This window comes from Lactuca sativa, chromosome 5 (assembly GCF_002870075.4).
Source record: "Lactuca sativa cultivar Salinas chromosome 5, Lsat_Salinas_v11, whole genome shotgun sequence".
NCBI classification, from domain to species: Eukaryota; Viridiplantae; Streptophyta; class Magnoliopsida; order Asterales; family Asteraceae; genus Lactuca; species Lactuca sativa.
In genome coordinates this window covers 134,644,906-134,671,407 of record NC_056627.2, presented here as the reverse complement: position 1 = coordinate 134,671,407, position 26,502 = coordinate 134,644,906, and the positions used below count along the sequence as shown (strand labels likewise).

At 34.9% G+C, this 26,502-nt stretch overlaps 1 protein-coding gene across 1 annotated transcript; it reads right to left on the bottom strand.

Annotated features, from left to right (window-relative positions):
• Positions 1-930: 930 nt before the first annotated feature.
• LOC111886727 (wall-associated receptor kinase 2) lies at positions 931-26,324 on the bottom strand. Its single transcript, XM_052764302.1, has 3 exons — positions 25,411-26,324; positions 25,066-25,242; positions 931-2,476 (listed from the first exon to the last, which is right to left on the bottom strand). The coding sequence occupies exons 1-3, from the start codon at positions 26,300-26,302 to the stop codon at positions 1,266-1,268; spliced, it is 2,280 nt and encodes a 759-aa protein (XP_052620262.1). The 5' UTR covers positions 26,303-26,324; the 3' UTR covers positions 931-1,265.
• Positions 26,325-26,502: the final 178 nt, after the last annotated feature.

Below are 26,502 nucleotides of genomic sequence, written 5' to 3'. Positions count from 1 at the left end.
TTGCATATCATAATGGGTAGTACATGTAATTGGGTTCTTATTAAAAATCATTTTGATAACCATTCTAAAAACCGGATTAAGCCAAAATTGTTTGAAACTAGGGATGAACAAAGTATAAATTGAAACATGGGTTTGGAGGATGGAAACAGATCGATTTCTTTAATCTATTTTTTGAAAAAAGAGAAATGGGAAAGGGGATGTTGTTGACGGAGGTATTGGATTGAAGTTCATATGTGTCATCAACTTGTTTTGAATCAAAATTGTTTGAAGGTATATTTGTAGATAGAAAATTATTTGGGATTAAATACAAAAAGAGTAATGCTTATTATTGGAATTGCAAGTAGATGGTGATTGGAGGAGTTGCATTGGCCGCCTGACAAGAGAAAAGGAGGAGGGTTGTGGGAAAGATTATGGTGGAAGTGGGGAGGGGTTGGTTTCTATTATATTTCTTTTCTTAATAATAAAATGTTAAAAATGATTAAAAACCGGTGGGCGAGGGGGGTTTATTTTTTTAAAAATAATAATGACAAATGAAAAAAAAAAAAAAAAAAAAAAAAAAAAAAGGCTAAAATAGACATTTGAACTTCTATGACCAATTCTATAGAAAAACCTATTCAAAAGGATTATGCATCCAAAATTGTCAGGGTTTAGATTAAAACCCGAAAAAAATATAAACCACATGGATTATTTTTGCAGTTTTATCTACTAAATTTGACAATTACGAAGGAAAGCTTATTTAATATAACAATCAACAAAAAGAGATATATATTAAGAGTCAAATACTAGAAAAATTAGAGGCTTGTAAAAAATAAGTTAAATGGTGCCTGTCGCTCAACATGTGAAGGATTTGCTTGACGTGCTTCACCATGCATGACCATCTAGTAAGAAAAGCTCCATGATCATGGAAAATCAGCATGGTTAGAAAGATAAAAGAAGCATGGTGCAAATTTTTTTATTAACTAAGAAGTCATGAACCAAATTTTAACAAACTATAAAAATGACGAACGCTTTTTATGTTACATATGTATCTCGAACTCATGCGAATAACAAAGGATCATATGGTAGTTAAAAGGAAACACCTAACAAAATCACTCAAATTACCCACGAGGTACTCTTGACGACAAACAAAGAAGTAAAAGCATATAAGCATAGACGACTCGACACAACTCAGTGAAGACGACAATAACAATGTTTTGAAAAAAGCATGGTCATGCTGATTCTCCAACAACCGGGACTAGTCTATATATTACAAGCACCATACAAACTTAGCGTGGTATGTTTTCTTGATCAACAATTCCTGTCGAACCCGAGTAAGATTCCCGCTCGTTAGTACTATGTGGGATTAACGGGACAGCATAAAGATCAGATTGCTCTACTTCTAGAATTAGGCTTTTGGTTTCATCACGTGTTTCTTGACGTTGAACCCATGGATGAGTTGAAAACTTTCTTAAACCCTCTAACTCCATTGCCACCTCTGTCATGGTAGGTCTATTTTCTCCTAATAAGTTAAGGCATTTCTTTGCGATCTCAGCTACTGCTTGTAACTGCTCAATAGTCCCTTCATGTAGCAACCGTGGTTCAACAATTTGGAATAAACGATTTTCGTTCATTGACTTGACAAAGTATGTTGCCAAATTCTTTTCCTCATTGGTTCTACCTGCACAAATGGGTTTTCTCCCGGTTAAGAGTTCTGCAACGACCACACCGAAGCTATAAACATCACTCTTATCGGTTAACTGACTTGTATGGTAGTATTCAGGATCCAAGTACCCAAGTGTGCCCTGAATAAGAGTAGTTACTTGATCGTGATCTAAAGGGACCAACCTCGAAGCACCAAAATCTGATACTTTTGTGGTGTAGTTTTCATCTAATAATATATTTGCAGACTTGACATCTCTGTGTATGATAGGCATAGCAGCTTGTGAGTGAAGGTATGCAAATGCAGTTGCAGCTTCAGTAGCAACTCTTAGCCGATTCTCCCATGATAACCAACTCATTCCGCCCAATCTATTATGAATGTGATAGAAAAGCGTGTTATTCGAGATGAATTCATAGACTAGTACTGGTACCTCCTCTTCCAAACAACAACCTAATAGCTTAACCACATTGCGGTGGATGATTTGTGTAAGGATCAAGACTTCATTGATGAATTGCTCTGCTTGGGTCCCATCAACTAGTTTAGACTTTTTTATTGCAACAACACGTTTATCCAACAAGATTCCTTTGTACACTATACCAGAACCACCTCGGCCAATAATTTGCTCCTCGGAATAGTTATCAGTAGCTTTTCGGAGCTGTTCACTACTAAACATAGTCACGGCATCACTAGCCCCTGGTGCCTTGAGCTTTTGTTTCAGAAACTCACCCCCGTTTTTCTCAAAAAACTTTTCTCGTAGCTTGTTCAGTTTCCTCTTCCTTATGCCAAAGCAAATGCCAGTTATGCCAGATAATATGGCTAGAAAGCCAAACACCAGAACTACATGCGAAAGGAAAACAAATAAAGCTCTACAATAAATATTTGTTTTTTGTATAAATTAAAATATAAAAGCATGTGTTAAAAAAGATCCATTAGGTAACAATGCACGGAATGTTTGTTTGTTTGAGAGTTTGTTTTTTGTATACATTAAAATATAAAAGCATTGTGACCAAGCTAGATTAAAAGACAGAAGCAATGCATAAACTAATTGAGCAAGATGCAGCGACGACTGTTGCAATGCACATCTTAACTGGTACTAGATCTTACGACTATTGTTGAACCTGTTGTCAATTGGCTAAAAATGAATATTGTTTGATGCCAGCAGTCGCTCTTGACTTGATGCATGGACTTAATGCTTAAAGTTCAAAACCCTGGCATGCTCATTGATCGTTGGGAATCTGAGTACGATTAATCTATTTTTGCCTTTGTCCAGGTAATAAGAGAACAAAAGATGTTATCTGACAACTATTGCGCAGGAGTAGTTGATGCAGATATCGTATGCGCAGGTGATTTTAAAAGAACCAAAGGGAAGAAATATGGAGGCTGAGAGAAGAGAAGAAGTTTGGTAAGGAATTGCAAAATTAATGAATACGGCCTCATAGAAGAAAAAATGAACTAAAAATATTAACATGGTCTTCTTAGCATATATCTTGTTAGCCTACATGTTTACGAGCATTTTAGCCTTTAGCTCATTAGGTTTGATCTTAACTAATATTTATTCTCTCTTTTCTTGTTTGTAGCTTTTATGTTTTTCATCAAGAACCTTGTAATTTCTCTCTTTCAATAATCAGATAGTAATATTATCATATGATATCAGAACGGATGTTTGATACGTTGTTAGAAGGTTTTGTAGCAGTCATCTGTGGTCTTAGCTAAGGTTGTTGTAGTCGTTTCGTTTCCAATCTGTTTGATGCTTCTTCATTGCTAGTGTTCGTTTGCTTGTTGGTATTTGATTGTTGTTGTTGTTAGTTTGTTGTTGTTGTTCGATCTCTTATTGTTCGATTAGTTGCTTCCGTTGGTTTGTTACTGTTCTCATTCTATGTACTTGTTTAGCAAAAGTCGTTGTTAGCTGGAAGCGAGTAGCGGGTGGCGGGTAGCTGGTAGTGGGAAGTTGTGGCTTTTACTTTGTTATATGAAAGTTAGGCAAAAATAGTTGGAAGCTTTTAAAATATATAAAATTACATAAAAGGACAATTAATATATATATATATATATATATATATATATATATATATATATATATATATATATATATAAGGGTAATTATGGAAATTGATTTCAAAAGCTCAATAGCATTTTGTTAAACACTACGTGAAGTAGCTTTTAGATTTGGAGTGTTTTGTTTAAACTAAAAATTAAATGCCCGTACCGCCAAATGAAGATTTTTATATAAACTAGAGCGTTTTATCAAAAGCTAAAAGCTAGAAGCTCCCAGACGCTTCCAAAAGCTTCGTGTCAAACACACACTATGATTGGTTATATGTTGTTGTGGTTATTAATATATTGCCAACATGACTGGAAATGATGATTCCCTTCAGGCAATTGGTATTTGATTAGATGGAAAGTATTATACTTATTGGAGTTATGTTATGAAGAACTTCCTTTGAGGGAAGAATATGTGGGGATATGTCACTAGGACTAAAGACAAACCTTCAATGCCTCAAGCTGAGAATTTCGATTTGTTGGTTGATGTTTGGGAGTAGACCTGACAATTCGTGTATTCATGTCATGAAAACATGTTAGCCACGAATTTGATACGATACAAATACACGAAGAGAAATAAGCGTTTTCTCAATTTTAAAGATGTATTCATGTCGTGTATTCATGTCGTGTCATGTCTCTCACAAAGTCGTGTATTTGTGTTTCAAATTGCTAAGTCTACTTGGGAGACTGATAACTCCAAGGTCATTACTTGGATTAACAATTCTCTTACATAATCTAGTGGTATGCATTTGACTAAATATGACAAAATAAAGGAAGTTTTGAATCATTTAGAGAAACTGTATACTTAGTCTAACTTTGCTAAATAATATCAATTAAGATATGATATCCGTGTTCTTCAATAAAATAATATGAGTATTCAAGATTTATATGTTACTATGTCTAATTTGTGGGATCAATTGGCTCTTACTGAATCTAAAGAGTTAAACGATTTTAAGTCTTATATTTCTAGGAGGGAAGAACAACGTTTGGACCAGTTTTTAATGTCGTTGTGTTCTGATTTTGAAGGCCTATGTGGAATGATTCTTCATCGATCCCCCCTTCCCTCGGTGGATTCTATTTTTCATGAGTTGATTGCTGAAGAGACTCGTATCAAGTCTTACGCGGATAAATTATTTAAAGCAACCTCCATTCCAACTTCCAGTCCTGCTTTGCTTGCTGTTTCCTCTAATCAATCTCGACAAACTCCAAGGGTTACTTATGATGAGTATGCATTCTGAAAACAGAAAAATCATTGGAAAGCTCAGTGTCCATTGTTAGTCAACAAGTGTAAATCTGGTCAGCCTCAGTCGGGACAACAGAATAGGTCTGGTCAGCAGATGTTTCAGCCACGTTCCTCTAGTACTCGTCCATGGACACCTCGTCCTCCATAGTTTGATGTTGCTGCTACACCACCAGTTGACACAGAATCTGTTGGAAACGTGTCACAATCTACATTGAATCAAAAGGTTTTTGAGAGTTTCAAACAGTATTTGGCCTCTAATCCCACTACCATGTCTGCATCTATGTCTCACTCTGGTCCTACTTCATCCGGTACCTCAGGTATTCCCTCATCTTTGTGGATTTTAAATTCGGGTGCAACCCATCACATGACTCCTCATTTGTCATCATTTACTTCTTTGTCATATGTGTCATCTATCTCTGTTATGTCTGCTAGTGATACATTTATGCCATTCGAGGGTATTAGGTATGTTTCTATTTCTCATATCACTATCCTTGATGTTTATTACATTCCAAAACTTACTTTGAATCTTGCTTCAGTCAGTCAGTTGTGTAAGTCTAGTAATTGGGTATTCTTTTATGATTCTGTTATATAGGATCAACACACCCAAAATGTGATTGGGATCAGCCGCAGGGTGGGGTAACTGTATGTCTTGGAGGTTCTCAAAGTGTCTGATGTTTCTGCCTCCAACATTGATTTGTCTTCTTTTCATTTGAGTCCTTTGGCGTCTAAGTTTTATCTTTGGATTTCTCGTTTGGGACATGTGTATGTATCGCATTTGAGTTTTCTAGCATCTAGTGGTGTTTTGGGTCATTTGAACACTGGTGAGATTTTTAATTGTAGTGGTTGTAAACTGGAAAAATTCTCTGCTTTACCTTTTATTAAAAGTATGTTTTATTCTACTGTTCCTTTTGATATTATTCATTCTGATGTATGGGGTCCTACACTAGTATCCACAAAGGGTGGGTCGACCTATTATGCATCTTTTACAGATGATTATACTTGATATACTTAGGTTTATCTTATGAAATGTAGATCTGATTTCCTTGGCATTTACAGTAGTTTTAGAGCTCTTGTTAAAAATCAAAATCCGGCTATGATCAAGTGATTCAGGTGCGACTTAGGGGGTGAATATACCTCTAACAATTTTACTTGGTTTCTTGCTTCGGATGGTACCATACACCAGCCATCGTGTATTGACACTCCTCAGCAAAACAATGTGGCAGAACGAAAACACTGTCATATTGTTGAGACAGACCGCTCATTGCTCCTGTCTACACAGGTTCCTAGTGCGTTTTAGGGAGAAACAGTACTAACTATTTTTATGTGATTAATTGTATCCCTACTTCATTGAATTCAAGAATGTCTCCTTTTAAGAAGCTATATGATCACCTACCAGACTACTTTGCCTTATAAGTTTTGGATGTACTTGTTTTTTTCTTCGGCCTCGTGTTGAGGGGAACAAGTTGGGGCTGGAATCTGCTATTTGTGTATTTTGGGGTATGTTGTTGGAAAGAAAGGATATTGTTGCTATGATCCTGGGAGTCTACAGTTATATGTTTCTCGACATGCCACTTTGTTGGAACATATTCTTTTCTACTCGATTATTGATACAACCCACAATATAACGAAGTTAAATCTTCTACATATTGATCCTTTCGGTGAGGAGATAGAGACTCGATATCCATCTATGTCGTCTAATCCTTCAGCTCATGACACTCCCACTTCTTCAGAGATTTCATCGACTTCTCCTCCTCCTGAGTATGCCCCTTCGACTGTTGAGATTGAAGATCCACTTCCACCACCACCCTTCAGGAGGTCTACTCGTCCTATCAAGTCCACCAAGCTTCTAAATTTTACTTATTCTTCGTACTCATGATCATTTGCTTCCTTTATAGATAGCATCCACCATTTTGTATAAACCTGAAGCGTATAAAGAGGTTGTATTAGATTCTCTTTGATAGAATGCTATAGCTAAGGAACTCACTTCTCTTCCTTGAATTCATACATGGGATTTGGTTTCCCTTCCTCCTAGTAAATATAGGATTGGTTGTCGCTGGAGTACAAGATAAAAACAAAATCTGAAGGGTCTGTTGAGCGGTACAAGGATAGAATTGTAGAAAACGGGTATTCCCAACAGTATGGTTTGGAATATGAGGAGACCTTTGCCCTAGTGGCAAAGATGACGACAATTCTTACTATGACTGCAGTTTCATTTGTTCGATAGTGGAAGATCTTTTAAATGGATGTCAAGAATGCCTTTTTGAATGGTGGCCTCCATGAGGAGGTTTATATGTCTCCTCCCCCAGGAATTCAGCATTATTCGGGTGAGGCTTGTCGGCTTCGCAAAAGCTTTGTATGGTCTCAAGCAAGCACCTCGTGTTTGGTTTGAGAAATTCTCCACAATGATTACCTCTCTTGGATTTTTTCAGAGTGATCATGATTCGACTTTGTTTATTATATGCTCGAGTACAGGACAGATTCTTTTGTCCTTATATCTGGATGACACAATCGTTACTTGTGATGACCATAGTGGTATTGACTCTTTGAAGGATTTGGGTTTGCTGCATGGCACTCAGTTTCTGAGATATCTTCATGGCACTCAGTTTCAAAACCTCTTGTTTCCCTCAACGTAGTCTCTTGCGTTACGTGCCTTTAGTGATGTTGATTGGGATGGTGATCGTCATGATCGTACATCCACCATCGGATTCTGCATGTTTCTTGGAGAGTCTCTCATTTCATGGAATAGCAAGAAAAAAGACATCGTCTCTAGATCGTCCATGGAGGCTGAGTATTGTGCTATGGATGTGACAACCCGTGAGATTATTTGGTTACGATGGCTTCTTGCAGATATGGGGATTCACATTTCTTCACCTACTCTCCTGAATTGTAATAACAAAAGTGTGATACAAATTGCGAAGAATTCTATTTTCCATTGGCGGACAAATCACATATAGATTGATTGCCACTTCACACGTCATCACTTACAACTCGGAAGAGAGAGGCTCTCGTTTGTTTCATCAACCTTGCAGCATGCGGATATTTTTACGAAGGCTCTATTAGTGTCTCGGTTTTGTTTTTTGTGTGACCAACTCTCAATGCTTATTGTTGCGGCATTATGAGTTTGAGGGGGTGTTAGCCTATATGTTGTTAGCCCATGTGTTTATGGGCCTTTTTGCCTTTAGCCCATTAGGGTTTGGTCTTAGCAAATATTTATTCACCTTATTCTTGTTTGTATCTTTTATGCTTTTCATCAAGAACCTTGTCATTTCTATCTTTCAATAATCATATGGCAATATTATCAAGTCTTAGTATTTTACTTAGATTCCATATTGATAAGATTTTTATAATTTAATAATTATCCTTATTTTAGGAAACTTTTTTGTTTTAACGTTTTTGCATTGGAGGACTCCATCAAGTCTAGTATAAATAAGGTGTTATGTATTATGATTAAATTTCCAGTTTTTACTTTTGATTCAATAAGATACATAGAGATCAAGTAATATTTCTAGAAAAGTTTTTCTCTCCTATTTTTTTTCTTCCGCCCTTGTTCCTACTAATGTCCCCTTTTAAGTTTTCTTCTTTGTTTTTCCTTTCATAAAAGAATCAAATGAATTGATTCTTATATAACCTTATTCTTAAAGAATAGAGTGAATTGATTTTCAATTTAGTATCAGACTGAATCTAGTATAGCAACTATGAAGTGTTGCAATGCCAAACAAAAAAGAGTAACCCTCGTTTCAGTATCCAATGTTGTCACGATCACATTATGTTGCATCGGCCATCAGGATGAGTATATATATATATATATATATATATATATATATATATATATATATATATATATATATATATATATATATATATATATATATCAAGAACACCAAAAAGGTTGAGAATACTTGAATAAATCTGGACCTTTCAATTATTAAGACCGATGGCTATTATACATGGGCCATTAATGTAAATATAAAAAGTTATATGATGAAATTGAAAATTGATAATAGACGATAAGGGTATTTTGGGGATATCAATTTATTTGTTACCTTAACACCCATTTCCCGAGTTCAACCTAACGAAAGAAAAGAAAGGAAATGGGTGGAAATGAGAAGAAAGTAAAACAAATTGGTGTTCTCGAGTTTCATTAAAGGAATGAAGTGGAAGGAAGTAGAGAGAAATGGAAGTATCATTTTCGCTCCTAACTTTTCTTCCAATTTGGAAGTATTTGGAAAGATATAACAAAATGATTAATTTTTCTCCAACTCCGAAACACAAAAGAAAACTTTATTTACCTTTCCTTTCTCTTATTTTCTCTCCTGGATTTTTTTCTCTTCTTTTCTTTTATTTTCTTGAACTTAGGAACTAGGCGTAAAACTAGCCATCTTCTTTTCTCTACGTTACCTATCATATCTTAAGAAGCAACCCCCAAACAAATTTGTATAGTGTTCTACTAGTGTTATCAGTGCCTTACAACAACTGTTAATTCTCATCTGGATAATATCGTGGCCACCACCGCTCCTCTCTTTCTTTCTCGGGGACAATTGATGACCCCTTCCCACCTGTTCCTTCGTATCGACTAACATTGGACCACCGGTGAATCACCCTACTAATTGAATATAATCATCTCTCTCTCTCTCTCCCTCTCTCTCTCTCTCTTTAAAATAGGGTTCGACATGGATGGTTCTAGAAACACCATCATCGTCCACCTTAACCTACCGATTACGCCTCATATCAAGATAATCTTCTACACTTTTTTTCTGACTGGATGTAAACCCTCACGCACATTCATTGCCAACATCAGTTCAAACGACCATCTGAACGAGGCCTTCATCTTTTGTGATCCTTTACTGCACAACAACAACTGATTGATGGGATTTACGCACTCTCTCTCTCTCTCCCTCTCTCTTACTTTCTGTTCTAGAACTATAGGTGCTTTTGGCTATCCCCGCCGAACTGTTTCTTTCATCTCCTGCGGTGGTTCTTCCCTCCGCCTTCATCTCCCCTCCTCGAACGAACTTCACGTCTCTTTGGAAACAAGTTGTGTTGATTTTTAGGAACATTTTGACTGAATATCATATACTCCAGGACCATTATTTTTTATAACTTATGACTCTTGTGTTTCTTCATGTTATATACATTGTATGAGTGTAAGAAAGTAGACGGAACCTGAACGATTTATCATTTTCAATTCAATACAAGGCTTGTGAAGCCGACACTTATGCATTTTTAATTATACAACTTCCTTGTTGGCTTAAATTTACACCTATTTAATTGTCTATCTATTGTACTATCTTTGTTGAAATCAAACAAGTCGGTGGCTTTTTTCATCAATAACACCCCCACGTTAATATCATCTTACTACAACGATACCTATTTTGTTTAATTGTTGTGCATGGGATATGCGTGTCATAGTGGTAACATGCTTAATTTCAAGATTTTTTTTGGATTCCTCTTTTATTTTATGAGATAATGACAACTTGACAATTCTTTTCGTAATGAAATTAAAAGAGGATCTTCTTATGTTACTGAGTATTGTTGAAGTTCTTTTTAATGGTATTCCCATTGATCCCATGGTAAAATCTCATTCATACATATGTTAAACAAAAACATCAAAAGGTAAGTAGGTTTAGAGGTAAGTCAAGAATGGGAAGAGGCGATTAAATGCTTCAACAAACTCTCTTGTCGAGTTTTTCAAAAGAAACTTATTTTAGCATAGTATATAACTTGGTTTGTAACAGTTTGGTGGTGATTTGGGTGTGATGTTGGGATATTATGGTGGTTGTTGGCGGCATGAACAAATGAAAACGATGGACTGATTGTAGTTTGAATGTGGTCGGGACAATCTTGATAAGATTAGGGTAGTAGCAGGTGGTGTTGGGTGATTGTGGAGTTGTTGTTCACTTATGATTTAATCCAAGGAAAATCATGATAAAAACATATACGGATTTATTCATTTATGATTAAATGGGTATTATTTTTTTGATTATAGAAGTGTATTCAAATTATTAGAGGTGTTTTCATTTGTGATTGAAGTGCATTCATTAGTGATTTGAGATGTTTGCTCTTTTGCTCAACAAATGAGAATGAAACATATACTCTTGTTCATTTTTTTTAGATACAACTTACATTACGTATATTCAATTATAATTAAAGTTATATTAATTTGTGAAAATAATGCAATAATATTGCATTCTATATTATTATTGCATAGTATTTATTTATGATCATAGGAAAATAGTTAATTACTACATTGTATTTTTTAATTCCTTTTTTTTCTTTTGTTCATTTATGAATGAAACCGTATGAAACAATCCTCCCTAATAAATAAAAAACTTTTTGTCACTTTTCAATTTCTTATGCATTTGGACACATGTAATTTTATGGTTAATTCTTAAAAATTAATTTTCACTTGTCATTTTGTGGTAATTTTTTATTTTCTTAATTAACTATCTAATTTTTAGGTTATAGAAAGTAATTAATGTTTCATTAATTTGTTTCCTTATATTTTCAAATTTTAATATATTTCCTTCAATATATATAATTCAAAATTGACATGTTTCTTTTAAAGTTCATTGTCATTTTAGGCAAAATGGTCTATATAAAAAAATAATCAAACTTTGTTGCTTTTTATTGACAAACTAAAATAAAATGTTATATGGTCAAAATATAATTATTTTTATGTAGTTTGTTTTATTAATATAAATTGAATTATTTATTTATTCATCATTTTGTTTGTATATATATTTTGAAATTTTATTTTAAGAAATACTTAATGTTTACACTTTTATATTTAATATTTTCTTTTAAAAAATATTTAAAGTTTATATCTCCATATATAACTTTTTTAAATCAACCCCTGTAGTATATGGGTTTCACATCTAGTTCATATAACAAAGAAAAGGTGTACGCTTTGTCATTATTAATTTTCTTATATTTCTTTGTAAAAAAACTAACATTAAGTTTTATCCATATATCATAATTTATTATGAATGAATACATATTAATATAAAATGAATATTCCAATAAAAATGAAAGGAAAAAAAAAAATTTCAAGACTTCTTTGAAAATAAACAACATAAAGTTTTATCCTGGTTTGATATTATGGTAGTTATGAAAATCCTTATTTTTTTAGTAACTATGAAATTAAAACTTCATGATATATATATATATATATATATATATATATATATATATATATATATATATATATATATAGAGAGAGAGAGAGAGAGAGAGAGAGAGAGATGGCTAGGTTTAAATATAGATTGATATCTATTGTGCAGATATATGGACAATGCCATTCTGTAAAAATAACAAAGAAAATATGTTAGTTGATAATAGGAATACGTTCAATCTTACATAACTATTATCATTATCACAAATTCTCACTAATTAAATCGTCTATAAGGTTATTATAGACTTTTTATTATTATTCTCATTCAGTCAGAATGTTTATTGAGTCGTATTATGTAAGAGTAAAAGTGAGTGAAAAACGATGTGTGAGAACAAAAATGAATAAGAATTAGTGAGAATGCATAAAAATGATGATAGTTATGTGAGGTTGAACGTATTCATATTATTAAACAACTTATTCTCTTAGTAAATCTGATAGAATAGCATTGTTCACACGTCTGCACAATAGTTGTCCATCCACATTATATCCTAGCCCTATATATATATATATATATATATATATATATATATATATATATATATATATATATATATATATATATATATATATATATAGGGCTAGGATATAATGTGGATGGACAACTATTGTGCAGACGTGTATATATATATATATATATATATATATATATATATATATATATATATATATACCTTAGAGCATGATATAAGCTTAGGTACTCAATCCTAGTATACTACATCATTTTACATCATATTTTCATTTGTAATCATTCAAGGTTTTTAATTTTCAACCCATAGATTGATTTCTTTCTAAAAAATTTGGAATTATTTCATTTATGTATCTCTTACATCATTTTTCATTTTCAACTGTAGTTTACATAGCCCAGTAGTTGTTCGAAAACAAAAAGACATAACGTAGGAGGAAGATGTAGATGAACATCATAAATCTTTTGAAGTAAATCAAGTAATGTGTTGAAGTTTATGAGCTTTGGACAATTACAAATGTAAATATGATACAACATGATGTAATATATGCATTTTCCATAAGCACATTTTTTTCGAGATTTTTTTTTTTTTTTTTTTGTGAATGAAATTCTATCTGATCGACTTAGTGTCTTAAGTCACTTTCAAAAAAAATCACACGAAAAAAGTTCGCGGGAAAGTATTGGTTCGCAAAAGATCCTGACTTTATATATATATATATATATATATATATATATATATATATATATATATATATATATATATATATATATATATATATATGGGAAAAGGGAATATACATTATAGCCCCACCTAAGCTTAGGTACTAAACCTCTTGAAAATACATTGTTTTGTTATAAAAGATTAGAGTTAATGGATTCACGATTAATACTTGAAGATGTAAATTCAAGATCGACACAATAGGGTTTAAGATTTAGGGTTTAGGGTTTAGGGTTTAGGGTTTAGGTTTTGGGTTTAGGGTTTTGGGTTTAGGGTTTAGGTTTAGGGTTTAGGGTTTAGGTTTAGGGTTTAGGTTTAGGGTTTAGTAATGTTCACTTGAGTGAAGTAATAAACGATAATGGAGGAAAGAAAACAGAGATGGTAAGAGGATAATGAAAGAAAGAAATGTTATGGAGGATGATATATTTGTCAAGTGAAACCAAACCGGGTATATTTAGCAAGTTAAAATGACATATTTTGGAGGTTTAGTACCTAAGCTTAGGTGGGGCTGTAATGTATATTCGAGCCAATGAATACCAAAAACCTTGTTGGAATAAAGAAAGATAAGTTGGCAATGGTTGCCATGTACCAAGCCATTCCTCAAGAGGTCTTATTGTCGATCGTGTGAAGAAAACAAAGATTAAATCCCTAAAATCAGAGTTTAAAATCTTATGCATTAATGAATCAGAAAAATTGATGAATTCACAGTAGAGATAAGTAATATTATAAGTAATGTTAGATCCTTAGCAGAAGTTATGGAAGAATCTTATGTCATTAAGAGGATCTTATGTGCATTACCATTTAGATTTCGAAAATTGCATAAGTAATAGAAACAATTTATTGATCTAGACACCATGACTATCGAATAGGTAGTGAAGGCCGAAGGTGCATGAGGAGAGAATATGAGGCGTTGGTGAGACAGATGAAAATAAGTGCTAGCTACTCACCAATTAAGAATTGACAGAAAGTCTAAAAACAAAACTAAGAACATGCTCGTTCCTTGTAGGAAAACAATCACATCAACAAACAAAACCAACATTGCTGGGGAAAGGATAATGGCGGATCTGGGAACTATGCAAATTGTGGAGGTCGTGGAAGAGGTAACAACCAACAGTCTCATGAAGGCACTCGTGGAAAAATGCCAATCAAGACAAGAGTAAGATTTGGTGTGACAATTGCCAATAATTTAGACACTATTTTGCAAACGTAAGAACCCGTGACGAGAGAGGCTACAAGAAGCTAACTTAGCCTAAGGTCACATTTCTAAAGAACCAACTTTACTATTAGAAATGGTCCACAATAGCAAGCATAATGATGAAGTATTTTTAAATGAATAAAACATGAAACCAAAACTAAAAACGAAAGTAAAAGAACAACACCAGACCTTGTATCTTGATAATGACGCAAGTAATCACATGAAGAGGGATAAGACTAAGTTTTGAAATCTCAATCAAGAAATATAAGGTGATGTAAAGTTTAAAGATGGATCAAAGGTTTAAATTAAGGCCAATGGATCGATCTTGATACTTTTCAAGAATGGTGAAAATCGATTACTTTAAAACGTGTATTACATACTAAAGTAATATACTAACATTATTAGCTTTGGTTAACTCGCAGAAAACGATCATCAGATCATTATGCATGACTTGTTAGTGTGGATACATGATCAAAGAAACAAGATACTAACGAATATAAAACAATCCCAAAAACGATTATACAAAGTTGATTTGAACGAAATCGAACAACATTGCTTACTTAGTGAAACTGAAGAACCAACATGGTGATGAAATACAAGAATGGGCCATATAAGTTTCACTTCTCTGAAGCTAAGAGAAGTTATCGATAGCTCCTTTTTAGATCATATTTTAATGGATATATCACTCCTTAATGGTCTTCAAATCAAAATTGATATTGTTCCTTTTGGATAAGGTGTCTAAGTCCGTAACTATATTTGGTATAAACTTGACCCGACCCGGCATGGTCCATTTCGGTTGCACTTCACCTAACAATTTGTATGGATATATTTTTGAGAATAAGATGTTTGTGATCTATTAATATATTATAAGTTATAATATATTAATATGAAATCATATTATTTAATTAGTGTTGATCAAAATTGATTTTGGAATTAATTTAGTGATCCAAAGAGGCTAATTAAATATGGACTGTTATATATATGGATTGGGCTAAGATTTATTTGGGATGGGCTAAGAGTATATGGAAGTGCATGGATAGTCCATGGAGCTTTTAACCCATGGATCCTAGGTAAATGAAGAGTCATGGGTATTAAGGTTTAACCTTAATCCTCCATACTATATAAAGAGGCCCTTGGTTCTAGAATTGGCACTAGTGTGTGTGAGAAACAAAGAGTGGGCCGATTCTAGTGAGCACCATATTCTCTCAAGTATTTTCAAGTTGTTTAGGGTGGTTTGTGACACCACTTGAGGCATCCACTTGAGGCATCAACCACAAAAGAAAGGTATGTTATTCTACTTAAAGTTTTATATTACAAGTACCCCATAACATGCTAGTTTGTAAACTTTGGAAATCAATTTTGCATGTATTTTAGAGAAAACATAGATCCAAGGTTTCTAGGGTTGCATGTACACCATAGGAGTGTTAGAATGCTCAAAACCTAACAGTGGTATCAGAGCCTAGGCTTGTTTTCTTGATACTTGATGCAAACTTGTTGAAAAAGCTCAAAAATCTGTTATATGTAGCATGAAATCGCCGAGTCCATGGGGGGACTCGACGAGTCCATGTGATAATTCATCCTACTCGTCGAGTAGGTTCTTGTACTCGACAAGTAGGAGCCCCTGAATGTAGTTTTTCGAGTTTTGCTGCTGGAAATGGACTAGAAACATTACCCTAAACTGTTTTAGTGTTTTAAAACTTGTTTTAGATGGTGTAATGGTTATGCTAATCCATTTACAATGGCTAATATCAAAATTCCATGTTTTATATGTGTTAATATAATTCTTGAAATTTTGATATGAATGTTCATGTTCTTATGAGTTATTGTTAGATCATATGAATTATTTGCTGAATTGTTTAATGATTAATTCTTGATCAATTATGAGTTTTAATGGAATCCATAATTTGTTCTCAACTTATCGATTACCAAAAGTCACTCTTTTAAAGTCCGTATTAAAACACATAGGTTACATAAAATGAAAAGTCACTCATTTTAATAAACCATTAAGTCATAAGTTATGAAGCTGAAAAGTCTTGAATAGTTTTAAAACTTGCCCTCAAGTTTGGAATTTGTAAAGTCTCACACATTAATACTTTAATTCCAAATTGAACCTTAGAATTTTAAAAGTTTAAAATCCGTCCCTTATACTTCTATAATATTAAAATTTTAATTATTATTATTATTATTATTATTATTATTATTATTATTATTATTATTATATATATATATATATATATATATATATATATATATATATATGTATAAGAATAAGTCAGTATTACCGTTAGTAGGCCTCATTCACAAAGTCGGTCTATAAGGGGGTATAAGGTTACTGCCTATAAAATGGCGATTTAATGGGTGTCCACTCTCACCCACCGCTTCCTTGACTGGTGGAGGGTCGTTAGCAGAACGGGTAGGATAGGACCTTAATCCTCATTAAAAGTATAATGAAATTATAAAGTAACTAAACCTTTATAAATTCCCAACCTTAGTTACTTTAGAAAAATGTGAAATAGGTGCTAACCCATGAAATTACATTTTGCACCTTACCAAGTCGTTAGTGGAGCGCGTGTGGTTAACCGGCACACTAACAAGGACTAGTAAGAGTGGCAAAGGATGACTTAAGTTATATCATAGATCGGTGGAGCGTGTGTGGTTAACCGGAACATCGATTAGGTGATAAAATAAATGGTACCAACTCAATTTGCATGGTTATTCACACCTTGTTTGTGATCCTCGGAATCCCAGTCACAAACTTGAGAGGGCACAATCGAGATTTAAACATGCCATTGAAATTTCAATGAATCTCAAAAGATCTAGGAGTTTCAAATCCAATTAAAACTTAATAATTTATTTTGTTTTTCATGGTGGAAATTGGTAAATCATCATTTACCTACCTTCAAATATTTTATAGCTTGGATTACGGCATCCCTCTTCCAAGTTATGAAATAGTTTGTAGGGTCCTAGCCTTCATATTTCATTTGGGTGACTTATTAAGGACTCTTTATCTAATTAAAACTTGTCCTTCTTTTCTTTCAGATGTCTTCCAACACTATTGCTGGCTCAAACCTTACAGGCTCCTTTTCCCTCATGAACTTCTGTGGGAAAATCACTTTTGATGGTTCTAATTTCAATGAATGGATTAGGAACATCAGAATGATTACCCACTATGAGGACATGGAATATGTCCTTGACAAGGAGCTTAAGGTTATCAATGAGTCCACTGCTACTTCTGAGGAGATTGTGGAGTTCGCTGCACATGAGAGGGATGCTACTAAAGTATCTTGCATTATGTTGGCTACTATGACTCCCGAACTCCAGAAATCCTATGAAGATTTCTACCCCTATTAGATGCACCTGGATCTGATGGAAAGGCACCATCAGAGTGCACGTCAAAAGAGGTATGAAATTATCTCCTCCATGATAACAGCCAGGATGAAGGATGGTGAACCCATCACCGGTCACTTGCAGAAAATGCAAAGGTTCGTGGACCGGTTGCTAAATCTTAATGTGGACTTTCCTGAGGACATGGCGATTGATATCATTCTCCATTCCTTACCTCCAAGTTATGATCAGTTGCGTATGACTTATCATATGAACAAGGAGGAAGTCACACTTAGAAAACTTCAAGGACTTTTAAGGACCGCTGAAAGTGGCCTTGAAGGTAAATCGGTTGTTACTTCTACTCCTACTCCTACAACAGCCCCTATTCTGGTAATTGGTCGGGGAAAGGGGAAGAAGAGGAAGACCCCTTCGAAGGGTACCAAGGGAAAGTCTATTGATGGCTCCTCTTCAAGTGGGACCAAGAAAGGTCCCATTCCTCCTTCTTCAAACCCAAAGGAAGCACAATGCTTCTACTACCAGGAAAAGGGGCACTAGAAGCAAAGTTGCCCTAAATACTTGCAGGATGTAAAGGATGGGAAAGTTAAAACCAACCATGCAGGTACTTATACCATATTGTCTAATAAATTATTGCATACTAACTCTTGGGTGCATGATACAGGTTGTAGTATTCACATTTGTACTGATTTGCAGGGCCTAAGAAGTAGTGAAGAAGTGGAGCATGGGAAGATAAACATTATCATGGGCAATAGGAAAGCATCACCTGTGACCAAGATTGGAGTTTATTCTTTATTGCTTAATAATGAGTTAACTTTAGATTTGAATAAATGTTGTTACTCGTCAGAAATGGCGAGAAATATTATTTCCCTTCATAGTTTGTACAAGCAAGGATTCACATTTTCATTTGATAATAAAATTATTGGTGCTATTGATGCTTTTTATAATGATGTGTTTTATTTAAAAGCATTACCTTATGATGGTGTATATGAAACCGTGTCGATTGTAGACAGCTTAGGAAATAATGTATTTCATATTGATTCTTCAATTACCTTGGATAAAGCATCCTTGTGGCATTGTCGTTTTGGACATGTCAACAAGAAGCGCATAAGCCGACTCCAAAAGGCTGGAGTTTTGGAATCATTTGACCTAAAATCAGATGATAGTTGCGAGTCTTGTTTACTTGGAAAAATGACAAAGTCACCCTTCACTGGTACTTGTAAGAGGGGTGAAAGTTTGTTGGACCTCATACACACAGATGTGTGTGGACCCTTCAAAATTGCCACAAAGAGATGTTAATCGATACTATGTGACTTTTACTAATGATTACAGTAGATATGGATATATCTACTTAATCAAGCATAAGTCAGAAACCTTTGAGAAGTTCAAAGAGGTTAAGCAGGAAGTGGAGAATCAATTGGGCAAGAACATCAAGATGCTCCAATCCGATCGGGGAGGATAGTATCTTAGTATTGAGTTCCTTGATTATCTTAAGGAATGTGGGATTGTCTCACAATTGACACCTCCTAGGACACCATAGCTGAATGGTGTGGCTGAGAGGCGCAATCAAACCTTGTTGGACATGGTTCGTTCCATGATGAGTCGAGCTTTGTTACCAATCTCATTCTGGGGGTATGCCTTAAAGACTGCCGCCCATATCCTTAATCTAGTCCCTACCAAAAAGGTTGCCAAAACACCTCACGAGATGTGGACTGTGAAAGTTCCTAATTTAGACCACATCAATATTTGGGGTTTCGAGGCTTTCTTGTGGCGTGAGTCTCACGACAAGCTCGTACCTCGAAGTGAGAGGTGTATTTTCATCAGCTAGCCATAGAAATCCTTTGGTTACCTCTTCTACAGACCCAGTGAAAATATGGTCTTTGTGGCAAGGAGAGGAGTCTTTCGTGAGAGAGAATTTATAAGCCAAGGATGCAAATTGACCTTGAAGAACTCCAAGAGTCAAGTGGTGAAAGAACCTCAAACACTAGCGACCAACCTGAGGAGGAAACTCCTGTTGAGCCGATAGATGAGTTCGTACCTCCAAGGCATTCCACTATAGTTAGGAACACACCTGATTTTTATTATGGTTAACACATCACTACTGAAGGTGATACATTTATTAGTGACAGTACACTGATAGATTTGGATGAACCTAATAATTACAGGGAAGCCATGGTAGGCCACGAGTCTGCTAAATGGAAGGAGGCTATAGATAGCGAGATTCAGTCCATGTATGACAATCAAGTTTGGAACTTGGTTGACAATGTACCAGGTCGTAAGACAGTTGGATGCAAATGGATCTTCACGAAGAAGACCGACATGGATGGGAAGGTACACACTTACAAAGCGCGACTGGTGGCGAAGGGCTTTACTCAAACTCCGGGAGTTGACTATGATGAGACCTTCTCACCAGTAGCGAAGATTAAGTCTATTAGGGTTTTGCTAGCCATAACTGCATTTCAAGATTATGAAATATGGCAAATAGATGTCAAAACTGCTTTCCTTAATGGAAAGTTGGCTGAGGATGTTTACATGAATCAGCCGGAGGGCTTTGTCGATGCAAAGTACCCTAATAGAGTGTGTAAGCTTGAGAAATCCATTTATGGATTGAAACAAGCATCTTGCAGATGGAATCTTTGATTTGATGAAAAGTCAAAGAGTTTGGATTTTCGAGGAGCAAGGATGAGTCATGTGTATATGTTAGGACTAGTGGGAGTATAGTTAGTTTTTTGGTACTGTATGTGGATGACATACTACTCATAGGAAATGACATCCCAACATTGAGGGAGGTTAAGTCTTGGCCTGGGAAGTGTTTCGCTATGAAGGATAAGGATACTGAGAGACAGGAGTAAAAGACTAATTAGACTTAGTCAGAGTACCTACTTGGATAAAGTGTTGTAGAGGTTCAACATGGAGAATTCCAAGAAAGGGGACTTACCAATCCAGCACAATGCCAGACTGAGTAAGAGTCAGAGTCCGAGTATAGAGGCTGAGATAGCAGAGAAGAGTCGATTACAATATGCTTCCGCTGTTGGCTCGATCATGTATGCTATGACTTGTACTCGCCCCGATGTGGCCTTTGCTTTGAGCATGGTCATAAGATATCAGGGAAACCCTGGCAAGGCTCACTGGACTACGGTAAAGAATCTTTTCAAGTACCTACGGAGGACTAAGGATTGGGTTCTTACCCTCGGTGGGAGTGATGACTTGAGAGTAGTATGGTATAACGATGCTAGTTTTCAGACTGATAGGGATAATTTCTGCTCTCAGTCAGGCTGGGTCTTTACCCTAAATGGATGAGCAATTACTTGGAAAAGTTCCAAGCAGGAGGCAGTAGCTGATTCTACTTGTGAATCAGAGTACATAGCAACAAGTGAAGTGGCAAAGGAGGCGATATGGCTAAAGAACTTCATTGGAGACCTTGGAGTTGTACTAGCTATACAGGAGCCTATGGAGATTTTCTATGATAGCAATAGTGTGGTTGCCTTAGCCAAGGAACCAAGAGATCATGATAGATCCAGACACATTGACAGAAAATATCACTTCATAAGACACAATATAGAAGAAGGACTCCTCGTGGCAAAGAGGGTATCTTAAAAAGAGAACCACGCAGATCCCCTCACGAAGGGACTGACTAGGGTTAGGCATTTGCAGCATGCGAGGAGCATCGGCCTGAGAGACGATATTAGTTTTAATAATTAGATAGTTATTTCTGAAACTTGTAAAATGTAATTGACATTTAATGATTGAATAAAAGTTGTTTATTTATAAGTAAGGTGTTACTATCTTATGTTAATCGTTTACTATTGTTTCAATTTTGCATGTTTTGACTTCCAGAATAATTATTTTATTCAAAATTCTCCGCAGTCGGTCATACGTTGGAAGTAGGTATTGAATTAAGACTGTCATGAATTTGACTTGTAAGATTTGTCTAAGGTGCATTAGACATGGCAATGGTTGCTACAACATTCATGAGTGCTCATAAGGTCTGAGTATTGGATTAAACCCATGCTCACTTGTATCACTTCATGGGATTTATCTCGAGTGATCGTGAGACGGTAATATCATATATATCTTCAAACCTAGAGATATGAGTTGTTAACTATGAGTTAGTTATCCATTGATTGTACAAAAATGCATTAGTAACTTGATGTCATAAAACGAGCTTTTGTGAATAATTCAACAAGTAGTTAGTACAAGCATATGGGTTGAAGTTTATCTGTTCCTTCTAGCAATAGAAGCGATATCTGGGCCCCTCGATGATTTGGTTTTGACTTATGTGTCGGGCCCGGTGAGAACCTAATTGATGTGTTCAATTTAGTTCTATGTCAAACAAATCATAGATCAAGAAACAACTGCTGGACAATAAGTACGACATTGTTCCATGTATTTGTCCGGCTGATATCTTGAGAACAGAGGATTATATGATCACTTATCTAAAATGGCGCTTCATAGTTCAACAGAGTTTTAAAGAGCTACGATTGTTGGTTGGTTCCTGAAGTTATACTTGCAACTACAGTTATCAAACTTATCCAAGTGTGAGACTGTTGGATAAGGTGTCTAAGTCCATAACTATATTTGGTATGAACTTGACCCGACCTGGCATGGTCCCTTTGGGTTGCACTTCACCTAACAATTTGTATGGATATATTTTTTAGAATAAGATGTTTATGATCTATTAATATATTATAAGTTATAATATATTAATATGAAATCATATTATTTAATTAGTGTTGATCAAAATTGATTTTGGAATTAATTTAGTGATCAAAAGAGGCTAATTAAATATGGACTCTTATATATATGGATTGGGCTAAGATTTATTTGGGATGGGCTAAGAGTATATGGAAGTCCATGGAGCTTTTAACCCATGGATCCTAGGTAAATGAAGAGTAATGGGTATTAGGGTTTAACTCTAATCCTCCATACTATATAAAGAGGCCCTTGGTTCTAGAATTGGCACTAGTGTGTGTGAGAAACAAAGAGTGGGTCGATTCTAGTGAGCATCATATTCTCTCAAGTATTTCCATGTTGTTTTGGGTGATTTGTGACACCACTTGAGGCATCCAGACTATTGGTGCTAGGCTCTAAAACTCCAAGAAATCAACCACAAAAGAAAGGTATGTTATTCTACTTAAAGTTTTATATTACAAGTACCCCATAACATGCTAGTTAGGTTGTAAACCTTGGAAATCAAATTTGCATGTATTTTAGAGAAAACATAGATCCAAGGTTTCTAGGGTTGCATGTACACCATAGGAGTGTTAGAATGCTCAAAACCCAACAGTTCCAAGGACACATGTATAGATACACCAATGATTAACGGAAAAATGTTGTGAACCTAAGTATGTTGAAACATACAAAATCATAGACTCTGATTCTCTCAATACAAAGGATTCAGTTGGAAGAATCTGTTTGATGATTGAGGCAAAGCTCTCTCATAAACCATCCTTCTGTAGAATACGCAGACATTGATAAAAAAAATGTGTTGGAAAGAAAGTGTTAGTGTTGCAAATGCAATTTTTCTTACAGCCAAGAAAAGAAGAGTTATTGAAGGAATTGATTATGGAGCAACACGTGAAGTAAAGAAAAATTAATGTCAATCGCGTTTGTGAGAGGTTGGATAATGGTTTCATTGTCATATTAAGTAACATTGGATAGTCAAGCTCTATTTATTCATCAAATTGCAACACATATAAAGTTGCTACAGCTTGTGCTTTAGCACTTGGAGTATAGAAGCTTATATACATCATAGATGGTCTAGTTTTGGATGAATGGGGTCATTTGATTAGGTTGATGACTCTTATATACAAAGTAAGATTGGTTCTAATTATGTAAATCCATTGGCGGGTAAGACTTTAATTCCATATTCAGTTTAAATTTTATTGATTATAACACCACCAATGGAATGGCATCGAATGACAGGTATACCATAACATTCCAGAATGATTTTGGTTTTGATACTAGAAATGGTATGTGATCAATTGAACAAGGGTTTGTCACTGGAGTGCAAGAAATAAAGAGTAGATCAAATGGGTATTATCAGAGTTGGTTGTGGAGGTGTTTAGAGAATTCAATTGTTAGATGGAACTAATGAGCAACGGGGTGTCATTCTGACAAAATCAACGGGAGCAGTCATGTTTGAAGAGATGAAAAGGTCGTTAGGAGTGAAGATAGCGAAAATTATTAATTAAGGAGAATATGTTGGCATAATTCAGAAACGAGGACAATTTTAGTCTCATGGGTATTTTAAGAAAGTTTCTTGTTTTGATGCTTTTGTATTGGATAAGGGCATCAACAATGGGGGTTTAATAAGAGTTAAATAGATGATGACTAGGATTGAATAAAAGTTTAATGGAGTGTGAGTGATGACATGGATGACAGTTGAATGAGAGAGTTGCATGATCATTGAGTGGTTCAATGGATTTAATCTTTTCTTTTTCAATTAAATTTAAAACCAAATATAGAAATCCATTAAACTTTGTAGGGTTTAATGAAGTGTGGATGTTAAAAGGTATATTTGAATAAAAAGTGAAAGTTTGATGTGACAATGATGTGCCAATCCATTGAACTCCCTAGAGTTCAATGGACTGTGGATGCCCTAAAGACTATGTTACGTCTAATATAAATAGGATGTTATATCTTAAGACTAAATTTTCATTTTTTAGTCTTATTAAAATAAAATATAAGATACTTGCAGATCAAGTCAAATTCCTAGAAAAAAATTTATTCCCCTGCTTTTCGTTCTTCCCATGTTCCTATTTTATCCCATCTTAAGTCTTCTTTTTTGTTTTTCCATTCATAAAAGAATCAAGTGAATTTATTCTTACATAGCCTCATTCTTAGAGGATACAGCGATCAAATTATGAGCGGATATAGTGTTTTGTGTTAATTGCTTATAAATGAATCCTATCTTAACACTGTGAACGACTCTTCTAGGAAGTTGCCTTCGATTATATCTTAAAATGTAAGATGGATTACTATAATCAAGACAAATGGAGTAGTGGTTTCTCAACACTCAAACTTGATCGGTAAAAAAGAGTTGATGGCCACATAAAGGGCTGTTTGATAACTTCTGATTTATGAAACCGGTATGAGGCATATCAAAGGCTATAAGATCAAATTAACTTCTAATTATGGCATCAAATATTCAGAATCTAAACTAGTCACAAGGAAAAGACATATTAAACAACCCTAGTTATGGTTATTATATAAAGTTTATTTGACCCAACAATATTTATGTGAAAGTGTATATACCTAACGAGATTACCACTTCTGAAAATTTTGAATCTTTAGCAACATGTCTACATCCATCTGCACTTTTTCCATCAGTCCCCTCGTATCCATGCAAACAAGTACAATTGTAACTTCCTGGAGTATTAGTGCAAAAGCCATAACAAGGGAAGTTGGTTTTGTCCTCGCACTCATTGATATCTGGGAAATAAAGATATTCACATGATATTATAACAAAGATGTACATAAAGTGATATATTCTATATTATTACCAATACCAACAACCGAGAAAACATATTGATCAACGTGATTGCTAATTAAGTACATAATATGGAGGGATTATCTTTGGCTTTTAATTTTGAAACTGACCTTGACAGCCTTGATCGAGATAAGGATTGCCCTCGTAACCTTCCTTGCAGCTGCAGCGATACCCACCAGTATCTACGTCGTTGCAGGAGCTATTTCCCTTGCATGCCGTAGCCTGTGAGCAACTCCCTTCGCCTCCAACCACCCAATCGACAACAATTGGGACAATGGGATTTGTCCTAGTATTAAAATTTCTATCTTTCAAATCGTTTACACCACCAAAATCAAAGCTACCTTCCTCAGCAAGAAATGCAAAAGTGCAAGGATTGAGTGACATAACACTTGTATGGTTACCAAAGGTTTTGAATGAAGAATTGATATATCGAAGACCCTTAGGTATTGATGCTTGACAACACCCGATTCCTGAGCAGTTCCCATCGGGCACAACACTTTCTATGCTACAGAGTCCCAAACAACCACTAACGTAGTCGATTTCATTCAGCTTCCCATTCATCAAAACAAAGTCATCGCATCCGATGACAGTAAACTTGTTCTTCTGTGAAAAAGTTCGATAGCTTTTCTTTAACTGAATCCACCCGTCAGATATATCCGGTACACCAGCTTCGTCATAACATGCGTAAGCAATCGTATTGAAAATTCTCATCTCCGAATCTGAAATATTATGTATAGCGATGCTACTTGACCCAATAAAGAGCTTTGGGGGGTCATAATGAGTGGAATTGCATGTCAACTCAAATCCGTCATCTAAGTAACAACCTTTGCCTATGCCGAAAGGGTATTTAACGGTCAAGTTCCCGCATTTTGTTTGGCACCCTGGCTTTGCTATGTTGCTAATGCCTGTAAGGTTGGCACTTACGAAGTTTCCCTCAGGCAACAAAGGCATCGATATTGTGAAATCGAAAGTAAATAGAACTAGTGTGAAAAGAAGAAGCATTGTTTTCTTGTTTTTTGTGTGATCAATTTCTTTGTTGTGTTTACTAAGATTTATCAGAGCATCTTATATAGGGCATGCAAAACTGCAAAGGAACATTAGTTTTGTCGAGTAATACGCATCAACTTCAAACAGTAATAAGGTACCCCACATTTTACGAAAATTTTGCATGAAATGCACCTGTGAAAACAAAATCTTCTTTC

Coding starts and splice junctions, on each gene's coding strand:
- LOC111886727 (XM_052764302.1), bottom strand. CDS start 26,302: ATGCTTCTTCTTTTCACACTAGTTCTATTTACTTTCGATTTCACAATA. Junction 25,243..25,410: donor TCTCGATCAAGGCTGTCAAG/GTCAGTTTCAAA, acceptor TTTATTTCCCAG/ATATCAATGAGTGCGAGGAC. Junction 2,477..25,065: donor AGAAGTGGTAATCTCGTTAG/GTATATACACTT, acceptor TTTCGCATGTAG/TTCTGGTGTTTGGCTTTCTA.